Source organism: Leptonychotes weddellii, chromosome 3 (assembly GCF_054177405.1).
Source record: "Leptonychotes weddellii isolate Sample4059 chromosome 3, ASM5417740v2, whole genome shotgun sequence".
In the NCBI taxonomy this organism is placed as follows: Eukaryota; Metazoa; Chordata; class Mammalia; order Carnivora; family Phocidae; genus Leptonychotes; species Leptonychotes weddellii.
This window is the reverse complement of record NC_138371.1, coordinates 106,807,557-106,831,092: the sequence shown is the minus strand read 5'-3', so window position 1 is coordinate 106,831,092 and position 23,536 is coordinate 106,807,557. Positions and strand designations below refer to the sequence as shown.

General features: G+C 44.5%; 1 protein-coding gene across 3 annotated transcripts in view; it reads right to left on the bottom strand.

The window, feature by feature from the left end:
• The window catches only part of LOC102734599 (phospholipid-transporting ATPase IB), a 567,820-nt gene extending 549,800 nt beyond the window's left edge, over positions 1-18,020 (bottom strand). For all 3 annotated transcript variants that reach the window (XM_081814745.1, XM_081814746.1, XM_081814748.1), the window contains exon 1: positions 17,850-18,020. In XM_081814745.1, the coding sequence (XP_081670871.1) occupies positions 17,850-17,925 (76 nt within the window). In that variant the 5' untranslated portion in view covers positions 17,926-18,020. The remainder of the gene's footprint in view (positions 1-17,849) is intronic.
• Positions 18,021-23,536: the final 5,516 nt, after the last annotated feature.

Below are 23,536 nucleotides of genomic sequence, written 5' to 3'. Positions count from 1 at the left end.
CTATTTTCAGTAACTGAAAATAAAACAATGGCCACTTCTCTCCCTGTATTCCCGCAAATTTCATGAAGAGCTGCTACCTTAATTAAATTGTCTTATCACACCCTTTTAAAGGGAATTAGTCTGTGACGGGAGGCAAGTAGTTTGTCCTGTGCTCATTTAACCCCATGTTAGCAGCAGAATGCTGTTCTTTCACATTGCAGAGCTTTGCCCTCACTTCTTTTTTTTTTTTTTAAGATTTTATTTATTTATTTGAGAGTGCGCACAAACGGGGAGAGGAGCAGAGGAAGAGGGAGAAGCAGGCTCAGGACCCCGGGATCGTGACCTGAGCTGAAGGCAGAGGCTTAACCGACTGAGCCACCCAGGCGCCCCTGCCCTCACTCTTAATTGGTTTCCTCTCAGATCTCTCGTGGCCACCTCGGTGAATCTATTTCCCATCAAACAGGTAGAGCGGCATTTCCTTTAAGCACACTTTCCACGCACACCTGAGTGGGCACTTTTCCTTCCACCCACCCCCGCCATGCAGCTGCTCCCGTGTCCAGGCCACCCCTCCCCCTCTCCTGCCCGCGGGCACCACCTAGTCCTTGACCTGCCCTCCAGCAAGTTTTCCACCTTGTCCCTGAGGCAGGACCCTTTCTGCCTGCCTGTCTTCCTTTCTGCATTCTCACACTGAGAAAGATACCACAACAATGTCTCTACCAGAACAACTGGGACCACAAAAATATTTAATAATATTAATAAAGAGAAAAAAAATTTAATATAGGGAAACATTTACATTGTGTTTAATACATATAAATACTTTCAGGTTAAAGAAAAGAAACACCTATTATTACATTTTTCTCATTTACAAAAACTTTTTCTTTTAATATTTTATTTATTTATCTGACAGAGAGAGAGCACAAGTACGGGGAGCGGTGGGCACAGGGAGAGGGAGAAGTAGACACCCTGTCCCTCTCCACCCCTCCAACCGAGCAGGGAGCCCGATGCGGGGCTCAATCCCAGGACCCTGGGATCATGACCTGAGCCAAAGGCAGAGACGCTCAACTGACTGAGCCACCCAGGCGCCCTACAAAAACTCTTATAACTACAAAATTACCATTAGAGTTTTAGGAAATTATAGCTTTAAGTGCTGTTTCAGGTACTTCAGAAGTAACTTGGTGAAAAGGTTTTTATTTATACTCATTTTAGAGAACAGTGACATACCAAGGCTGTGAAGGTGTGCATAAACACCCAATGCCCACCCACCTGAAGCATGGTGAACACCTCCAGGGCTTGCCCAACATCTCTCTCTCCACCTGCTCAGGGCTTCACCTCCCAGAGCATAAAAGTGCTAAAGCCAATGTACAATGTGCATGTGACCCACAGCCCACCTCAGGGTGACCTACAAAAGCAGAGGCAAGCGTTTAGAAATGAATACATATAAACAAAAAAGGGCAAAGAAAAGTTTAAGATGTGGAAACAACATGTTCATTTAGACTCTGCCACACAGAACCATCTGCACAATTTTAATTCCTGCTAAAACACACAGCTGGAGGTTCATGGTGCTCAAGCCGCTCTGAGAAATTCTCAATGGCTCTCTAGGCTCTGACCACCTCGGCAATGTTTTCTTGAGTTGTTCAGTGCCTTAGTTCCAAGCACAGAATGAGCCTGTTCTCTTTATTTCCAATGCTAAAGGAATGGGAACATTTTCCCCTGAGAGTCCAGAGAAAAAGTGATTTAATGTTGTATTTACAAGATCAGCTGAGAAGCCAGAAGGTCCCTGAAAGATGTGCTCTGTGGCAGAAATCAAGGTTGAAAAAAAAAAAAAGAGAGACACCATTAAGTTATTTCAGAATCTGGAGTATATGAGGTTGTCACACCTTCCATGTTTAGCGATGAGAGGAAATGACAATTTGGATTCCAAGAGGAAAAACATTCATCCTTATTAGTGCTCAAACCACTACTCAGCAAAGCATAGTTTCAGTTAAGAAGTACAAGTCTGCAACGGTGCCAACTCGGCGTGCCCGTATCCCTTCCAGTGGCCAATGTGGGCACAGGGAGGTTGGGTAGCAGGGCTCTGCATGGTCACTATTCCTCTAAGTTTACCAAAGCACCCTCATCAGGCAGAAAATTGGCTTGTTTCACAAGAAGAGACAAATTCTCCAATGCATTTGCTGATACGAGAATTTTGTAATGCTCTTTAAAAATTAAGCCCACTATGGGGAAGCCTGGGTGGCTCAGTTGGTTAGGCATCCGACTCTTGATTTCGGCTCAGGTCATGATCTCCCGTCAGGAGATCGAGCTCCGCTCATGGGGAGCCTGCTTCAGATACTCTCTCTCCCTCTCGCTCTGCCCTTCGCCCTGCTCAGGCGCTCTCGCATGCTCTCTCTCTCTCTAAAAGAAAAAAATTAAGCCCACTACGATTGTCATTTGACTTTCCAGACAAAGACTTTGGTATCCATATAGAGTTCATATTAAGTGGAGAAAAGTTAATAATCTACTTATGGACAAAATAAAATGGAGGGTCAGAGCCCTATATCCCCAGCATATTACTCTCAAAATAATTACAGTAGCATTTTATGTCATTGTTTTTAATTATTAATTTTATAATAACTAATGAGTAACATTAAGTTTCGGGTAGTGGTAGGTGCTCCCTAGGTTATCCTGTTCAAGGTCTCAGTAATCAGCGAGGTGGGTATTATTATCACCTGCATTTTATGGACGAGGAGAGAGGGGCTGATGGAGTCAGGTAACTAACTTCCCCATGGACACCCAGTGAGATGTGTCAGGGTGAGAACTCAGAAGCAGGTCGGACTGGAGTCATCTGGACTGCCTCGCTGCCTGAAGTCAGGACTGTGTTCAGCCTAAACTACAGCACAGACCAAATGAAAATAGAGTACTGTGGTGGCTTCCCTTCGGCAGCAAAAGAAAGAGCACGATACACAACTCACATGGCTACTGTGGTCCCGTAGGACACCGGGCGAGGGTTAAAACCACAGACACACAGGCCCTTTGGAAACTGACCAATACTTTTCCTTTGGAGAGAGCCTCCCCTGTTCATGGGACACAGAGCTGTTCATGTGTAAGGAATGAGGAGCAAAGAGGCTCAGCACACCATCCGTGGAGGCAGCCCACCTGGGGGGGGGGGGCAGGGTGTGTGTGTGTGTGTGTGTGTCCTGCACTCACTGAAGACAGTGCAGACACTCCCTGCAGCTCTGTTTTGCCCCCTCCAGGGACCCTCAACTGAAAAAAAAAAAATGAGTTCTGGAATCACAAGGTACTTTAAGTGCATGAACAGCCTAAAAAGAACAAAAAGAACTCACACTCAAATGATAAAACCATCAGAAAAAGACTTTGAAATGTGTAATTCACATCCTCCAGGAAAGGAGAGTGTTCAGTATCTTATGCGATACTAGACTGTTCTGAAAAAAGAATCAGTTAGAGACCATGAAAGAAATCACATAGTTGTTGAATAAAAAGTCAACAGATATTTAAACTAAGGAGAAAAAAGAAAAGCCAAAGCTGAAGAGTGCATTAGTGAACTGAAAGGTAACACCAAGCAATGATACCAAAATGGGGCATTAAGGGGTAAGGAGTATAAAACCAATTAAGGAACCTGCAGGGAGAGACAGAAGTGCCCACAGCCAAGTGGAGGAAGTTGCAGGTAGGAAGGGGGAGGATGGGGGTGGGGGGACACAGGAGGTGACTGACAGCACCAGATGAAAATTGTCCCCCAAAAGAAAGCCAGCATTCTCAGATTAAAAGGCCCTCCAGTGCTGAGCATTTGATGGGGAGAAGAAAATACTTAGACCATCATATTGAAACTTGAGAACATCAAGGACACATATATCATTAAAATCTAATCAAAAAGGAAAACAGCTTCGCGGCAAAGGAACAAGAATCAGATGGACATAGATTCCCATCAGCAAATCTGGGTACAGGAAGACAACGAAGCGATCTCCCTAAAGTGCTGAAGGAACAGAGTTTTGAGTCTAGAACTCTGTATTCAGCAAAACTATCGCTTAATGGGCAGGATGACATAAAAGCATTTTCGGGGACAGGAAGAATCAGTTTACACTCACAGATGGTCACTGGGAGACCCTAAGGGATCTACCCCAACGTGCGGAATGGCACACAAGGAAGGCTGCTGAGCAAAGAAAGCAGTGAATACCACCGGTTAACTATGCTCTGGAGCCAACACTGGGGATTTCAGCAGAGAAGGGAGTGGGGGAGGGAGTCAAACTGCCAAGGTTTTTGTCTTCTTTTTGTCTGCGGGGCTCAGTGTGGAGAGGAAAAGGATACACGTGCTGATTAATTCTCGCCTCTGTTAGGGGGAAAAATAGTATGTGTAATTCGCAATTTATTAGTAGCCTCTAGAAAAATGAGTTTACACATAAGTTTCAAAAAGCTAAGGAAAAGTATTGAGAGAAAACTTGAAACAAGAGCATAATCTATGAAAGTAAATATTGATAAGTTGGATTTTGTTAAAATTAAAGTGGTCTGGGAAAGACACTTAGAGAATGAAAGACAAGCCACAGACTGGGAGAAGATATTTGCAAAACATACCTGATAAAGAACTTGTATCAAAAATTTACATGGTGATTAACATAACAATAAAAAATTTTTAAAAATTTACAGAGAGCTCTTCAAACTCAACAATAAGAAAACACATAACCTGAGTTACAAATGGGCAAAAGATGTGAACAGGTGCTTCACCAAAGATACACAGATAGTCAGATAAGCATATGAAAAAATGCTCCACATCATGTGTCATTAAGGATCTGCAAATTAAAACAGCTATATTAGAATGGCTAGAATCCAAAACACTGAGGACACCAAATGCTGGTGAGGATGTGGAGCAGCAGGAACTCTTACTCACTGCTGGTGAGAATGGAAAATGCTACCACCACTCTGGAACACAGTTTGGCAGTTTCTTACAAAATTACATATACTCTCATTATGATATGATCTAGTTTACCCAAAGAAATTGAAACCTTATGTCCACACACAAACCTGCACACAGATGTTTACAGCAGGCTTATTCATATTGCCAAAACTTGGAAGCAACCAAGATGTCCTTCAGTAGCTTAACGGATAAATAAACTGTGGTACATCCAGACAACAGAACATTTCTCAGGGATTAAAAAAAAAAAAAAACTAACTATCAAGCCATGAAAAGGCATGGACGAATCTTACATGCATATCACTAAGTGAAAGAAGCCAATCTGAGAAGGCTACATCCTATAGGATTCCACCCAAATGATATTCTGGAAAAGGCAGAACTATGGAGACAGTAAAAAGATCAGCAGTAGCCAGGGTAGGAGTCAGGGGAGGATGAACATTGTAAGGCAGTGACAGTGCTGTGTGATACTGTGATGGTGGGGGCATGTCATTATGCATCTGTCGCGGTGCAACACTACAGAGCTGACCTCACGGTGTGACGTCACCGCACCAAGTTCAGAGTTGGCAGAGCCGTCACCACATCCAAGATGTCCTCTCCTCTGCCTCAGCACCACACTGCTGGCATTGCCCTGGTATATCCTGTCGATGAAAGAGCCTGGACGGCAGCCTTGGAACTATGGACTACCTCTCCTACCCCGGGTATCTTCAGTCATGCTCTCCAGCCATGCTCATAAAGCCAAGACCTCTACTGAAATATATCAGAGACGACAGACAACAGAGCTCTCCGTTACACAGACTCACAGACTGAGTCGAATCATACCCCTAGGCGCGCCTGGGTGGCTCAGTCGGTGAAGCGTCTGCCTTCGGCCCAGGTCATGATCCCGGGGTCCTGGGATCGAGCCCCGCATCGGGCTCCCCGCTCGGCAAGAAGTCTGCTTCTCCCTCCCCCTCTGCTGCTCCCCCTGCTTGTGCTCTTTCTGTCAAATAAATAAATAAAAATCTTAAAAAAAAAAAAATCATACCCCTAAGGAAAAACAACCACACGCCACTGGTACAAGACAATCAGACTGCTAACATCACAAGTATCATCTTGGTTACCAAGCCTGTATTTAGTATCACAGCCCATAATCTCATCAATGTTAAAAGAAATTCCTAAAAACTCAAAGTACAGGAACAATCTCAAAAGCCCAGCTTAATCCCCTGGTAATAAAACCTACATTGTCTTCTCAACAAGACTCAGTGCCACTGATAGCCTAATGGTGTTTGAACACAGCCCTTGGATTATTTTTTCTTTTGTGTTTACTTTCTCCATTTCTGGGGGACACCCTTTTGAGAAAGTTATGAAGAAAATATACACTAAGAGGGAAACATTTTTAAAATGTGTTTCTTTAAAAAACTCAACTCCAATTACTGATTGGCCTCTGGGAAGAGGAGATCTATACCGAGACGCCCACTGGTTGTAAGGGAGGCTGTCGTCCGGGTGGGTAGGATTTGCCAGCAGATCGCTCTAGACCGTGAAGCACGTGGCCAAAAGTTCATTTAATCATAAACTGCAGGTGCGTAATATTTGAAGATCCTCTCTGCAAACATTGACTGATGATCTCAGACGACAAACACTCAAGCAAGTAGGTTTGATTAGATGTTAGGTTCAGAGAAATACAACAGAATTGTGCAGTACAGTAACCCCCCCCATCCACAAAGACATGTTCCAACACCTCCAGTGGATGCCTGAAACTGTGGATAGCACTGAGCCCTATGTATACTATGATGTTCCTACACATACATACACACTTGTGATAAGTTAAATTTATAAATTAGGCACAGTAAGAGATTAATAACTACTAATAAACAGAACAATGTAACAATAATATACTATAATAAAAGTGATGTGAATGTGGCCTCTCCCTCAAAATATCTTCTTATACTGCACTCCCCCTTCTTCTTGTGATTATGCGGGATGATAAAATGCCCACGTGATGAGACAAAGTGAGGTCAGTGACACAGGCATTGTGATGTGGGGTTAGGCTACTACTGACCCTCCATCGATTGATCATCTGTTTCCAGACGGCATTTTGACTGCTGGTGACTGAAATTACCCAAAGCAAAATTGAAGACGTGGGGGAAGGGGGGCCTACCGTCCCTGAGCCAGTTAATTTTCGGAATAAACTTAAGGTGGACTGCATAGATTGTGTCCAAGAAGATTTTCACTCAGTGTAAAAGAAAGACAAAATAACCCTGAAAAGAATATTGGAAGAGTGGAAAGACACAGGCTCTGGGCTGTCACTACCCCTGGAATGCTGGGCAAGTTCCAGAATGTAACCCTCCACAGCCTTGGTTTCCTGCCCGAGGAAGGAGGGTGTTGGGCTCCTAGACAATTTTATTTCTGAAAGTCTGCAATTCTATGAATAGTCAATGGATGTCCAACATCACAAATGTTTGGACAAGATCATCTATGCAGAGTCATCCAAGCTATATGCACCGTCTTACATTTTCTAGTAGCCACACTAAAAAAAGGGTAAAAAGAAACAGAAAATAATTGAAATAATATATTTTATTTAACTTGACCTATCCAAAATATCATTTCAATACATAAAAAACATAAAGCATTACTAATGAGATGGCTCAGATTCTTTTTCCGTAGTGAGTCTTCAAACTCCAGTGTGCTTTCTACACTTTCAGCATGTCTAAGTCTGACTCACTCCTCAAGTGCTCAGTAGCCATCTGGGACCGCAGAAATCTAGAAAGTCACCCTCGACTTCGATAATGTCTGACTCTGACTGTTGCTGACTCTCTGCAAAGTATCTGGGCTCTAAAGGACAAATAGTGGGCAGGCAAAGATGGACAGACTTCTCCACACGCCTGGTTCTGTCTCTGCACCTTGTCAATTCCAACTCAGCTGCGCTTCCCACAGTCAGTCCCTCTCTGGTGTTGCCCTGGCCCAGGCCCTCATTATTTCTCACACGGAATATTGTAATAGCCCCTAACCGTGCCCTGCATTTGCGATCTTTCCCTTGTGTTTACACTCAGCCCAATTTATTTTTACCTAAGTTCCCCTCAACAGCTGGCCCACACTGGTGCCTTCCCTTCTAGAAGAACACTGGCCCACACCGGAACATCTGAAAATTAGACAGTGGAAGAGTTCAATAGAGTTGAATAGACGCATTTCCAAGCATCAGGAAGGGTCAACACAAACATGAACGAGGAGAGGATCCAGAGAGCGTATTTCTAATATTCTCACCAGCGCCAGTGCACAGCACGGGTAATCTGGGGAAGGGACTGGGGGGCAGGGGGCACAACAGAAACACCGCACAATATCTTACACCCTTAGGAATTTGGTCAAACTCAGCTGCTGAGCGAGGCTCCAGAGATTCCAGAGGACAAAAGGTCACTTCGTTTGCTAGATAAACAGTAACTACCTCTTTGGGGGTCCACAGATAAAAATTCTGTAGTCGTAAAACCAAAGTTCTGTTTCCTCAGTGCCTGAGAATAAAGAAAACAAAAAGAAAATGGAAAAGAGCCTTAAATAAGGATAATCGTTATGTGGCTAAAAATAGTTCATAAGAGGCTGATCCTGTGGAGCACGAAGCCGAACAGCTCAGCAGCAGTGTACGGTTTTCTCCCTCTGGATGTGAATGAGCTTCTCTGTGATATGAAGGCATCATTTAAGGCCAGTGAAGAAAGCCACGCTCCCTGAACTTAGGATCTGGAATGAGATTCCAAATGTCCGAGTAGAGAGGTCCTTCCTCCATGGAGTATTTGCTTACCCTCGTTTCCCATATGACCAGTCTCAGTAATGTACTTAAAATATTTACAGTAATCCTGGAGCCTCAGTGCTGATTGCAGCTAACACAGTATCTCCAGAGATAGAAGAGGGAGAAGCAGCCCCCAAACACTTCACCGAAATGTGTGAAATGTGACATTTGCTTATTATTTGGCATACGATTACAAAAGACTGGAAAACTTCCTTGCAAATGTAAAACCTCTAAATCAAAGTTAATCAGGATTAGATCACTTTTTAGGGAGAAATGTGATGCTATATCAGATTCTGATTCTTACAGACAGTGAGCAAAGAGATGAGCTGTCAGAGCAAGAGACACACATAAACAGTATGTGCACACACACACAACACACACACACACACCATCTATGGTGATATGTTGACACAGTGAGCCCTCCCCAATCACTGCTGATGAATGAACAATATTATTCGTGCACTCTTATGAACACATCTTTGCAGGCAGACACAGGTCTGTGACTGTGTCCCTCTGCACTGTCAGGGTATTTTGCGTGAGCCACTAACCATCCCTGCTTCCTTGGTGCTCTATCCTGGCAAGGGCTCTCTCCCAGGTCTTGTTCCTGTGTTTGCCCTTAATGATGGAGAAAAACTCCCAGGACATGGATATGAGATCACTTCTATTTTTAGTCTTTCTTAATGGTTGTTAACACTTGCCCTGAGCACCTTTGCCGGCCTAAGTGGATGTAAATAATATCTTGTATCCAGTGTTGTATTGACCAGGGATTATATTTAGTAATTGTAAAGATTCAAGGAGGAAAGGCAGAAACTCATCTTTAAAGGTGTTCTATACACATCCTCCCATAACCATTTGAAAACGTTTTTAGAGAATAATTTTAATTTAACGCTTTGGTCTAGCCGGCACCTCTGTCAGAGAAGGGTTTAAGATGAAACATCCACTGTAAAAGGAAAATCAATTATTAAGCAAGCGAAGCCATCAACTGAGGGGCTTACTGGCCACATATAGGGTAAAAAAGGGCCTTGAAGGCAGGACAAATGAACCAAAGGTGAGAGCCTCCAGAGACACTGGAGGATGAATTCTCTATCTATCATCCAAGCGCTTGGTGGGTGATCACATACACCTGGATAATGACACGCAAAGAATGCTTTAATGCTCCAATAATGACTCCTAGTTAGGCCTCCTCATGAGATTTGAGGGGGAAATAATGACAAGTGAAGTTTTTGCCAATCCTGCTGGCTTGCAGGGTAAGTATCTGAGTGCAGGAGTTTACCTTGAATGATGATGGGCAGCGTGAGAAAGAGCTGACATATTGTCAATATAAGTTTGATTACATCAAAGTTCTCTTAATGTATCAAATAATTAATGCACGCACTCTTATACACATTACTCAGTAATCACAACCACCCCATGAAGTACAAAATTGATTTTCATCCACGTGTGTAATAGAAATAAAGGAAGCTTTCCAATGTCATACAGAATTGGATCCAATTCTCTCCGATCCCAAAGCTAGGTGTTTTAACCCTGATATATACCACCAAAAAGAAACTTACAAACATAATCTAGACCATTAGACCAAGTTCAAAAATGAATCCACAACAGAGCTCAGTCAGAGCTTCATTTATTGAGTACCCACAGGATAGATGGTACAGAAAACAGAAGCAGGGGAAATTAGGCCCAGCTCTTTATGTATTTCCATTTGAGGAACAGAAGACAAAAACAGAACATGTTCCCTTCAGCTTGGGTGTGATTTTGAACCAGGCGCATTGGAGGGGGCCCAAAGCACCCTGGGCTCGGGGATTAGCTGGTCCTGCTGGAAACTAAGCAGCAAGGAAGGAATGTCTCTGAATTGTTTTTCTCCTCTGTGAAACTGGAGGATGAAGCCGTTTCTGAGATGTCAGCCAGCCCTTTGTGAGGACAAACAACGTTTATGTTTCTGAGTTGCTGCCTAGGTATTTTACGGCATGACAAACCAACTCGTACCCAGGCTCTGGGCATGTAGAGATGAACTTGAGTTTAGGAGGGCACCATCAGTTCTCACTTTGCTTGTCCCAAGGCGCCTTTTAAAATAACCACTTAGACTTAAGGTCGGGAAAAGCTAGTGCCCTCCACCCCGACCACCTTTGAAGTAATAGGTGCTTGTACCCTGTTCTCTGTCTCCTGTTCACTCATGACCTGGGATGAAGGGCTGCCCCGCCCCCAGCTCACTGCACCCCAACCCCGTTTCTGGGATTTGCAAGTAATACATCTTGTGACTACTTCCTTGTTTAAGTGTACTGAAAGTGCATCTTCAATCAAAACGACCCCGAGGGTTTTCACTTTCCCAAAGTGGGCACTCGGGTGCTGAAGGAGCTGCCTGCCAACCTCAGGCGAGTGGCTCATGCCTCCTCACTCAGCAGATCATGATCTGCATGTTCTGAATTCAATACACCAGCTCTGGCTTCCAACACACCTTCATGTTCTAATATTAGAGTTCTTTCTACTTTCAACTGCCCTCCTTTTCCTACTTATCCCCTTGAAGCTTGGGGCAGGTTGTTGTGGGAAACCTAAGTCCGTGTAGGAATGCTTTTTAAACAAAACACAATGAAAAACACCTTTGCTGACCAGGAGAGGACAGAAGAGATGAATGGGCCCAACGTGGGATTTGGAGAAGGACACTAGGGGCAGTTTCTGGCAGATGTGTTCTCCTCCGGGTTCTGTATTTGGTCTGTGTGCTTACTGCCCACCAGCTCTTCATTGCTAATCTTGTATCATTTAAGCCAAATCCCTAAATTTAATAAGATAGGGAGGAAGCTTCTTCCCTAGATACTGTTGACAACCATAGTCTATAAAAACAACTCCCCTTCCTTTCGGTCCTCCCTCCTTACCTCTACCCCGACACACCCACTTCACTGTTCATCTGTGTGCACTGTTCTGGAGCATCACCATCCACGAGTGTCACTGTCCATGAGTGTCAGAGCGAGTCAGGATAAGAGAGTTGAGAGCACTAACCCGTGGGTTATAACCCACCGCGAGACCACAGGCCCCACGAGAGTACACCTGCTCCGCTCGCCGCTCCGCTCGCCGCTCCTCCTCCGGCCCCAGGGGCACTGCCTGGCACACGGGAGGCACTCAGCATATACGGTTAAAGTCAACAACTCCAGTTCCACTCTGCCTCCCTTACTGGACTGAAAGGCTCGATCTTGAGCCACCTGTAAGCTCTGTATGGGCAGGGGGACCAGCCCTTATTAGTCTTTGCATTCCCACCACCTGGTAAAATGTCTGAGACACTAACACAGAATATATATTTGGAGAAAGGTAGAATTTGCAAAAGTACCATTGAATATCTAGATTAAGGAAGGAGTCAAAGATATCTCATAAGCAAAAAATAATAATCCCAGAATTATTTTCCTAAATAGTATGCAGCTGAGCACATAATCTTGAAGCAGATGGTGGTCTTTGATCCTTTCACTGTGAGTTTATTTTTAAAAATGAGAATAATTTTAGGGGAGTGCACCAAGGTCTGAGTTCACCCCTGCCCTGACCCTACCAAGATACATCAAACAGCAGCTAATGGGCCAAGCAAAAGCTCCTCAAACCCAGAGGTTCTGCCGTGTTACAGAAACAGGTGGTAAACAATTTAATTGCCCTGAGGGAACAGCCTATCAATGAAATTATAATATTATCACTCAAATGTCTTGAACTAAGAGTACGTTGCCAGACCTGAAATATGATGACTATTTTCTTTTGATAACAATTACGATGGTTTACCTTTTTTTTCACTAAACTTTTTATTTTGAGATCATTTTAGATCCACATGCAGTTGTAAGAAAAATAGATTTTGTGCACCCTTTACCCAGCTTCCCCCCCATGGAAACATCTTATAAAACCACAGCACAATATCACAACCAGGATACTGATATTGGTTAAGTCGGGATACAGAACATTTCTATCAACACAAGGATCCCTCGTGTCACCCTTTTATCCTTCCCATCCCCACACCTTCCTTCACTCCTGGCAACCACTAATTTGTTCTCCATTTCTATAATTTTGCCATTTCATGAATGTTGTATAAATAGGATAAAATGATGTGCAGCCTTTGGGATTGGACTTGGACTTTTTTTTTACTCAGCACAACTCCCTGGAGACCCATCCAAGTTGTTGTGTATGCCAGTAGTTGGTTCCTTTTTATTTCTGAGTGGTATTCCATGGTGTGGATGTACCGCAGCTTGTTTATCCTTTCAGCTATGAAACGACATCCAAATTTTGGCTAAATGAATAGAGCTGCTACAGATATTCATGTATCCCTGATCTTCACACAAAAAGTTTTTGTGTAAAGATACGTTTCCATTTCTCCGAAATCAATGCTCAAGACTACAAATGCTATATCAAATGATAGTTGCATGTTCAGCTTTATAAGAAACTACCATACCCAAAATGTATGAAGAGTTTATACAATTCAACACCAAAAGAAGTCCAATTAAAAATGAGCAGAAGATATGAATAGACATTTTTCCAAAGAAGACATCCAGATGGCCAACAGACACATGAAAAGATGCTCAACATCACTCATCATAGGGAAATGCAAATCAAAACCACAATGAGATGTCATGTCACACCTGTCAGAATGGCTCAAATAAAAAAGACAAGAACTAACAAGTGTTGGTAAGGATATGGAAAAAAGGGAGCCCTAGTGCACTGTTGGTGGGAATGTAGATTGGGGCAGCCCCTGTGGAAAAAAATACGAACGTTCCCCCAAAAATTAAAAATAGAAATGATATATGACCCAGTAATTTCACTACTGGGTATTTACCCAAAGAAAACAAAAACACTAATTCAAAAAGCTATAAGCACCCCCAGGTTCACTGCAACATCATTTACAATGGTCAAGACATGGAAGCAACCTAATTGTCCATTGATAATTGTGCATGGATCATAGAAATGGATAAAGAAGATGTGGTCTATATACACAATGGAATATACTCAGCCATAAAATGAATGGAATCTTGCCATTCATTCTAGACATTCTAGACATTCTAGACAACATCGATCGACCTAGAGGGTATTCGGCTCAGTGAAAGCAGTCAAAGACAAATACCATATTATCTTACTTAAATGTGGAATCTAAAAAACATAACAAACAAAAACAGAAGAAACAGATCCTAAATCCAGAGAACAAACTGGTGATTGCCATGTGGAGGGGGGGCGGCGGGGGGGAGTGGGAGATGGACAAAATGGATTAGGTACAGGCTTCCAGTTATGGAATGAATAAGTCGCAGGGACAAGAGGTACAGCATAGGGAATAGATGGGTAGCACTGAATGCTGACAGTTGGTAGCCACACTTGTGGTGAGCACAGCATAACATACAGAAATGGCCAATCACCATGTTGTATACGCGAAACTAATGGAACACTGGGTCAACATTACTTCAATTTAGAAAAAAAGAGAAGAGAAGAGAAGAAAAGAAAAGAAAAGAGAAGAGAAGAGAAGAAAAGAAAAGAAAAGAAAAGAAAAGAAAAGAAAAGAAAAGAAAAAGAAAAGAAAAGAAAAAAACCGCCAAACCTTCCTGAGTGGCTGTGCCATTTTACATTCCCAGCAGCCACGCAGGAGCGATCCAGCTTTCTGCATCCTTGCAAGCATTTGCTGATGTCACTAGTTTTCATTATAGCCATTCTGATGCGTGGGCTGCAATTCACTTTTAATGAAAACAAAAATCCAGAGAGGAAAGGGAAAGACCTGACAACCACCCAGGTATCTTTAAGTATTTTGCTGGTCCCTTATGTTTATCTTAATATGCACAATAAATCCGCCTCTGCCCTAAATGAAGAACTGGGTAGGAAGAGCACAGTGCTTCCTTAGAGTAATACAGAGCACTACTAACTGCAACAGCAAATATCACCCTGCACATGAAATCCTGGAAGCATTCCCTTTAATGTTCTAAGAGCAAAGCAAGAACGGCACTCGGGTTAAACTTTTTATTGGCAGTACTAGCAAATATCATCAAATAAGAAAAATATTATGAGGCATAACAATTATAAAGGAAGAAATTAAAGTATTATTTGCAGATAATGAGGGTGTCTACACAAAAAAAATTAAGAGAATCCTAAACTTTGAAAATTTATGACAGTTCACTTGGTTGTTGATACACAACATAAAAATTCAATAGCTTTCCTAGACATCAGCAACAACCCAACTAAAAATGTAATTTTTAATAACCCCATTCATTCTAATAACAGAAGTATCTAGGAATAAACCTTTTAAAATGCATAGAAATCTATGGAGAAAATTATACCACTTTAATAAAAGACCTAAAAGAAGACACATAGAAATGATGAGAAATAACCACATTTATGGTTAAAAGGACAACATTTTTTTAAATGTCTACTCTCTCCAGACTAATCTGTAAACTTAATGCAAATTTAACCAAAATTCTAAAAGGATGTTGTTTTGTTTCATTTTAAAACAGGTTATTTTAAAAATACACGTGGAGGGGCGCCTGGGTGGCTCAGTCGTTGCGCGTCTGCCTTTGGCTCAGGTCATGATCCCAGAGTCCTGGGATCGAGCCCCGCATCAGGCTCCCTCCTTGGCGGGAAGCCTGCTTCTCCCTCTCCCACTCCCCCTGCTTGTGTTCCCTCTCTCGCCCTCTCTCTCTGTCAAAAAATAAATAAAAAATCTAAAAAAAAAAAAAAATACACGTGGAGAAGTAAAGGACCAAAAGGAGTGAAGACATTTTGCAGAATGGGTGACAAAGGTACCCAAAGCTTTGAGCGCTGTTTGTGCTGATGGCAACGTCCCACTCATGGCAACACACGTCTGTCAACTGGAAAGAAGTGGTTTCAGCGCTCAGGACACTCCCGGGCCATCCCTCCAGCACCGATGAGCCCTCCCCTCGCGTATCCCCAGCCCCAGCACTTCCATCTGCCCTGGTCCTCATCCAAACTCAGCCTATCAGTCCCTTCACCCTCCTTCACAGGAGTGTCCCCACAGATCCCACACTATCCAGGCCCCCCTTCTTCCTCACACCATATGCAAATGCTTCACAGAGACTCCACCTCTTAGAACCTTCCTGTCCTCTGGAACTTGCAGCCTTTCAGCAGCAAATGCCCCATCTCCCCCACCTCTGGACTTCTTGCATTCACTGCTCTGCTTCGATGACCCTGCTCCTCGTTGTTGATCTCAGATCACTGTCCCTCCTTTCTCTCTAAAAACCCCTTACTTTGACACTCACACCATCGACTGTATGATTGTAATACTAGTTTTAAAATAGAACAGCCTCTCTGGAACTCACATCTTCCCTTCCAGCTACCACTCAATTTGCTCTTTCCCCCTTTGCTACAAAATTCACCCAAAACAGTTTTTGGACTTGCGGTTTCCAATATCCTCTTATGTCTCTCTTTCTCTGAAGCTGTTGCCCACGCTTACACAAAAACAGCTCTCTGCAAGGTCACCTGTGCCCTCCCATGAGGGACTCTTCTCAGGTCTCGCTGTTCCCGAGCTCCCCACAGCACTGGGCATGGCTGAGCCCCCCTGCCTTCTGAACAGTGAGCTCACTGAGCTTCAGGACACCGCTCTGGGCTTTTCCTCCGACCTCGCTGGCCATCCTCTCAACCCCGGGGTTGTCGCCTTAACCTCCCTGACCTTGAAATGTCCAGGTACCCAGGCCTCTGTCCAAGGATCTTTCTCTTTTGGGCCACGTCTATACACACTGGTTACATAATTGGCAGGTCCCACTGCAAAATGAAAATGCAGGCCCCTCATTCAAAAATTATTAACTGCTCTGTCACACAGCCACCGAGCTGAGGACTCTTGAATTTATATCTCTGCTCTAGACCACTCCCCTGAACTCCAGGCTCAGAGATGTAAACATCTCCACTCGCTCTCTCGCAGGCACTTCAAAACCAAATTCCTGCCCCCCGCCCCCCCCCCCAAATGAGAGCCCTGGTCTTTCTGCAGTTTTCCCCATCTCGGTGAGCGACGCGTTCTTCGACTTTCTTTTTCCTCCTAGCCGCCCCACCCCCCGCGCTTTGATTCTCCTTTCACTGAAACCTCACATCCAAATCATGAACAAATGCTATTGGGTCTACCTTCAAACATACGGAGGACATGCCCACTCCCCCCCTTCCACCCTAGCATTACCACGGGTACCATCTGGCACCTGGATTAGAGCTGTCCCCTCCCAGATGGTCTCCCTGCTCTGCCCGCACTCCCCACAGGCTAGCCTCAGCCCTCAGTCCCGCGATCCTTTCATACTGGGATTCTCCTCGGGTGGATCTGAAGGTGCCCTGACGTTACTCAGAAACACTGGTCGTCGAAATGACCTGATAGCTCTTTCCATGTCACATGACTCAACTACAAAAATAGGAAAGTCGTTTATTTTCATATGCCTATTTTCTCAAAACAACAAAAACCTCACAAACATTACAAGTGCCCCATCCCCAAATTGCAAACCCTGTCCCTTCCTCGCATCGAAGATCGACCTACAAACTTGCAGGCAGTCCCGAAATGGGAAGCGAATCATTCCTCAAGTTCCCTTTCCATGTTTCATTATCTAAGGGTCTAGGTAACCCGTCATGGATCATAATCACAGAACATCCAGTTTAACATGAGTTGGGTTTCTAAATATGTCTGTACGAAACAAAATGCCAAGTGTCTAGACGTGAGGGGCCGCGGGGCTGCGTCTGAAGCACCGGGGTGTTTGGTTTTAGAGGTTTGGCGTCCCTACGCGCGGGCGCTTGAGCGCAGTGTGGGGTGTGCGGTGGCTGTGCGTGTGGTCGCGAGCGAGGCCCGCGGGCCCAGCTAGCGACAAACGTTCCTGTGACCCTTTGGCTCCCTAGGGCTCTGCAGCAAACACCGCGCGAGGCCAGGGCACACGCCAGACGGTCTCTGCGCCCACCGAGCGGGGGGCCGGGGCACCCCCGCGTAGGGGCGGCCGGGCATGCGCGCCGCGGCTCGCACGCACACGCACACACACACACACACACACACACACGGAGCGCGCGCACACGCACCCCAGCCCCGCGGGCGGACTGGGGTCTCCGACGCCCCCGCCCCCTCCCGGCGGCGCAGGTGTTGGGCCGCCCCGCCCCTCAGGTGCGGGCGGCTGCGGAGCCGCGGGGACCGGCGGCCACCGACAGGCCCCCGCCGAGGGAGACGGACGGAGGGCGGGGCGGTGGCTCCCCTCCGCGCGCCCGCGCCCGCGCCCCGCCGACCCTCCCCGCCGCGCGCCCCTCCCCTCTCACCAACGGACGAGCGGATCCTCGACCTTCGTGGCAGGGACATCTTAAGAGCTCTGTCCAGGCCAGAGGCGTTCGGCATCGCGCTCCAGTCGGGGGCTACGCGGCCCCCGGGCTAGCGGCGGAGGCTGTGCGCAGAGCTGGGCGCAGGAGCGACGGCCCGAGGGCCATGGGCGGGCGCGCTCTGGACCGTAGTGCGGGGCCGCCGGGAGCGCCGGCGCCTGTGCCGCGGCCGCCGCCCGGGGAGGCTGCGCCGTCCGTGCCGCAGCCGCCGGCCAATGCGGCAGCGCCCGCGAACGCCACCGCTGCGGGCCCCGCTGGCCGGGCGGCGGCGGCGGGGGAGGGGTCCGGCCCTCCGGCGAGGAGCCGGGCGGGAGGAGGAGCGGGCTGCGGCCGCGGCTGGGAAGAGTCTGGACCGTTAAGCGGGACTGGGGGCTTTTAGGTGGCGGAGAAGGCGGGGAAGGGGAGGGGGCATGGATCGGTGCTCTAGGGGGCTCTCCTAGGAGTCGGGCGCGCCTTGGGGTACCCTTTTCTGTCTGTGCCAGTCTGCTACCTGTTTTACCTGTCACTTGTCATGCGGTGCAAGTGTCCCGTGGGAACCGTCCAGAAACTTCCCTTTCTTTTCTCGGTTTCTGTTCTGTGTCTATTTTGGTGGGATCTGTATCGGTTCTTCAAGGAACAGGTATTTCTAAGGTGTAGGGCCTGGAACGAAAAGAAATCTAGACTCCTAACCCCCAGCCCGGTTAGAATTCTAATTAGTGTTATGTTAAAACTGTAAGAAGCCCCTAGGAATACTTAGCTCGCGACACACACACACACACACACACACACCTTCTTCCATAGGAAACAAAATCAATGAGAGGTGAGGTGACTTGTCCAAGGTCATTTGATCCATTTTTTTATTGTTTTTACTCATCAGTGTTTAAACTGCGTTTGGTCTTTCTGGGCACAGTTCATAAAGAGAGAAGGAAAAAAAAGCTGAATCTGTTTAATATCTGATGAAATTCCGACCTCAGAATGAAAAGAGAAAAATTATTCAAGTAGAGTCTGACCTTACATTTATTGATGTGATCATTTCGCTAAATTTAGCATAAATATCAGGGGCTGAGGAAAAGAACAGAGTTCAGCAGGAAGAGTTGGTGCCCCATGAGGAAACACCATGCAGCCCCTCAAGCTTCTACTGGCTAGTCTCTGCTCCAGATTTTCTCAGAAAAAATGCAGAAGGGATGGACAGTAGACTGGCAACTTTAGCTTCAAGTAGGATTCCCTGCCTGTTTGTTCTGGGCCCTCAAAAAAAAAATGTTTCTGACAAGAAATGAGTTTTCAGCAGGATGTTGAGGAAAAAGAAAATTTTCAAAATTGTTGAGCTGAGCTTCAGGGTGGGCGATGTTTTCTCAGTGGGTGTTCATAGCTGCTGACGGTTGAACTTAAAGCCACTTTATCCTAGCAGTGAGTTTGTCAAAAACTTTGTCACTAATGGTTCAATTTTCTATCAATGACAACCCCTTGAAGGCTAAGCAGAACTGGAAAGGACTTGAGTGAAAAATATGATTTTTTCAACCCCAAATTTTAAGATGAAAAATGTTCCTACCATAACCAGACGGGAAAAGAAAGAGTAGATAGACGTTATTTTTAATTTTTAAGAAGCTGACTATGTTAAATATAGAACATTGCCTTGCTCACCGTAGACTGACCCAGTGTGTTACCCTGATTTTATGCTTCCTTATCATGAAATGTGCGGGGAGTGGGGGATACTTCTGTTTCTGTATTCATCTTCTGATAACCAAAACTGTTCTAACAACTTGGTACAGTGTTGAGATTCAGTTGACCCACCTTGAAGATGTGCAAGGAGCAATAGATGGGTGACTCACTTGAACTTGTATTCTCTCATTGACTGCCATGGCTAATTTCCCTGATCTGACTGGCTGGTATCTCTCTTGGGAAGTTAGTTAAGTATGGCCTTTGAGCACAGAATCTAGACCTAAATCCTGTCTTTGAGGTCTTCTAAAGAAACACATGCACAAAAGGATAAAAGCTAGCTGATGACCATTATTTACTATTAGTCTTAGAATCCAAATGTCAATATGGATCATTCAATAACCTGTGCTTGACCTCTCAGAGAAATGCTTTCACCCTTGCCAGAGGCAACCTAGGCTAGAACCAAAGGAGACCCCAGAAGCCTGTATAAAGAAGAGCCAATGGAAAATCAGAGCAACAGGGATAGTCAGAGAAATGTATTTTGTCTCTACCCTACCCTACCCTTTTTTGTCTCTACCCTATAGTACTCAAGAACTTCTCAAGAAAGAGCATTTGTCTCAATTCTCTAGAGTCACCACCCCAGGCACTCACAAGTCAGGTGACAGAAGCAGCCTGCAGAAGAAAATATCCCTCAAAAGACAGGCCAAGCAGGATACACCAAGCCCCTAGCACTGTAGGTTGATAAATATCATTGAGCTAAGTCAGAGTAGCCCTTTTTGTCCTAAGGGATGATAAAGAAGAAAAAAAGGGGGATTAGAGTTTTCTTTCCCTGAAAGCCAGCTGTCTCCATCCTCTCTATTCTGTGTGCCCCCTCCCTAAGCAGTGAGATCGGCCAAGACAGACCCAGTCTCCCAGAGAGAGAACCCACCCCCTCGTGGTGTGACTGCAGAAAGGCTGACCATGTTTTCTCCTAAGATTTCCAAGGAAGGAAAACTGCACTTCTCTCAGCAGCACACTTCAATGCTCAAGAACTAGGGTTTTCAAGCAGTTCTTCCCTATGACCATCTTAAATTCTATTTTAACTTAAGCCCATTCTTATTTAATCTTCATGGTTCTAGAGAACAACCAGTTTGCACCCTTCTCTAGAAGTTCTTTCAAACAAATGAAGACTTTGAGTCATTTCTTAAGCCCCTTTCTTCAAACTAAAACCACATTTCCTTTTAAAATGTTTATACATGAAAAAATGTTCATGCAGATATACATATATGTATATCTCTTATATGTGTACATATATGTCTACACATAGATATTTTTGAAAAGGAAATGGCATATATACTCCATAGAAAAAGGTATAGATATGCATACAGCATTCATCTGTGGACCTGCTCCCCAGTTTAGGGGATAATACAGCCAGAGTGGAAGCCACTGCTAATCCCAAACCCATTTCCTTTCCATTCGTCCCCAGGTCCTCTTTCCCTGTTATTTACAAACAGGCTAAAAAGCAACCCTGATAGTACTGGCCAAAGACTCCAGGAAGAAAAATGATTTCATGGAAAACTTTATTCTATGCAGTCTCATGCAGCATTCTGTAAATGCATTCTGATGACTCCAAATTCCTCTCATGTGTACATATTTTACACAGTGTCCCAAATTGGACGTAGAAGAAGAAATATTCAGTAGAACAGTCAATATCTATCTCCCTAATGACCGAAGGGGCAGGTACCCCAGACCCCTGCCCCTCAATTACTCATAAGCACTCGTGTCTAGCATGTGATGCTGGCTGCAGCTGGAATCTTAGCTGGGGCTGTCATTTGGTATACTTCATCATGTCCTCTCCAGGTGGCCTGGGCTTCCTCACAGCATGGTGGCTGGCTTCCAAGAGTTCCAGGGGACAGAGCCAGGTGGAGGCTCTGTCACCTTTTCTAACCTAGGCTCAGGAATCATGCAGTATTACTCCCACCACAACCTGTTACGGTAGTCACAAAGGCCCAGTCAGTTCAAGAGGACAGGAAATAGACTCTAGCTCTTGCTAGATTCTGCTAGAACATAAGGATTGGAAACACTGTTGCAGCCATTTTTGAAACTACATCAAAGCTAGCAACAAATTTTAATTTTAATAAAACATAATTGCACCCAAGTCATAAAATATTTATGGAAAAATTAATGAAAGACATGCAAGATGTTCACATTGAAAATAAGGGACCCAAAGAACAAAATGGAAGGACATACATTACCTGATGTCAAATCTTACCATACTACCAATGCTGGTCAAGACAGTGTAGTGTAGACACATGAATAGATCACTGAAACAGAGTCAAGAAATAGGTCCATGTATATATGGCTAAATAATTTTGACAAAGGCATCAAAACAACTCAATAGGGAAAATATAGTCTTTTCAATAGATAGTGCTATAACAGGGGTCCCTGGGTGGCTCAGTTGGTCTCAGGTCATGATCTCAAGGTCCTGGGATGGAGCCCTGCGTTGGGCTCCCTGCTGAGCAGGGAGTCTGTTTCTCCCTCTCCTTTTGCCCCTCCCCCTGGTCATGCTCTTTCTCAAATAAAATCTTTAAAAGAAAAATAGTGCTCTAACAACTTGTTGTTCATATAGAAAAAAAATTAAATAAACCTTGACCCCTTAACCATACACAATAATTAACTCAAAATGGATCATAAGCTTAAAGTGTAAAAAAGTAACCATATAAAGCTTCTAGAAGAAAACGTAGGAGAGGGTGCCTGGGTGGCTCAGTTGGTTAAGCGACTGCCTTTGGCTCAGGTCATGATCCTGGAGTCCCGGGATCGAGTTCCGCATCGGGCTCCCTGCTCAGCAGGGAGTCTGCTTCTCCCTCTGACTCTCTCCCTCTCATGCTCTCTCTCTATCGATATCTCTCTCAATAAATAAATAAAAATCTTAAAAAAAAAGTAGGAGAAAATATTTCTTACACAAGACATAGAAAGCACTAACCATAAAAGAAAAAATCTTATAAATTGGACATCATCAAAAAGAAAACTTCTGCTCATCAAGAAGCAAGACCAAGAGAACAAATAGGTAAGCCACAGACCAGGAGAAAACATTCACAATGCATACATCTGACAAAGGACCTGTTTCTAGAATATATATGTAACTCCTACAACTCAATACTAAAAAGACAAATTTGTTAATGATCAGGGAAATGCAAATTAAAACACAATGACATTCCACTACACACCACGATGCTGAAATTAAGATTAACAACTCCAAATCCTATAGAAGATGGTGAACAACCAGAACTCAAACTTGCTGGTGGGAGTGTAAAATGTTATGACCACTTTGAAAAAACTTGTAATTTCCAATACAGTTAAGTGTATACCTTCCTTATGACCCAGAAATTCTACCTCTAGGTATTTGCCCAAGAGAAATGTACAGACATTTACAAACAGACTTAAAAAAGAATATTAATAGCAGCTTTATTCATAATAGCCTCAAACTGGAAACAACCCAAATACCCACCAACAGGTAAATGGATCAAGAAATTGCCATGTATTCATATAATGGACTATGACTCAGAAATAAAAAGGAATAAATTACCAATGTATACAGCAACGTAGATGAATCTCAAAAACATTATGCTGAGTGAAAACAAGACACAAAAGAGTAGAGAGAGTATAATCCCATTGAAGTAACCAGATTAGATCCAACTTGAAGTTCCTCATGCTAAGCCCCACATAAGCAAACCAAAACAAGTTTCTATGTTCTGTGCTTGGCTCCCCCAGAAAAGAAAGGCCTAGGCCAGCCAATCAGCACTCATCTGTCAAGCACAAATTACCTAACATGGTTCCAAAATGTCCCTTTGCTCCATATAAGGAAAGTAACCCTGCTTTAATCAGCAAATGCCCAGTAGAACTTCCTTGTCCCTGCTCACTTTAATTTATAAGAATGTCTTGCCAGGTGTTCAACAACACTAATGATCTGGGAAATGCAAATCAGAGCCACAGTGAGATAGCACCTCCCACCTCTT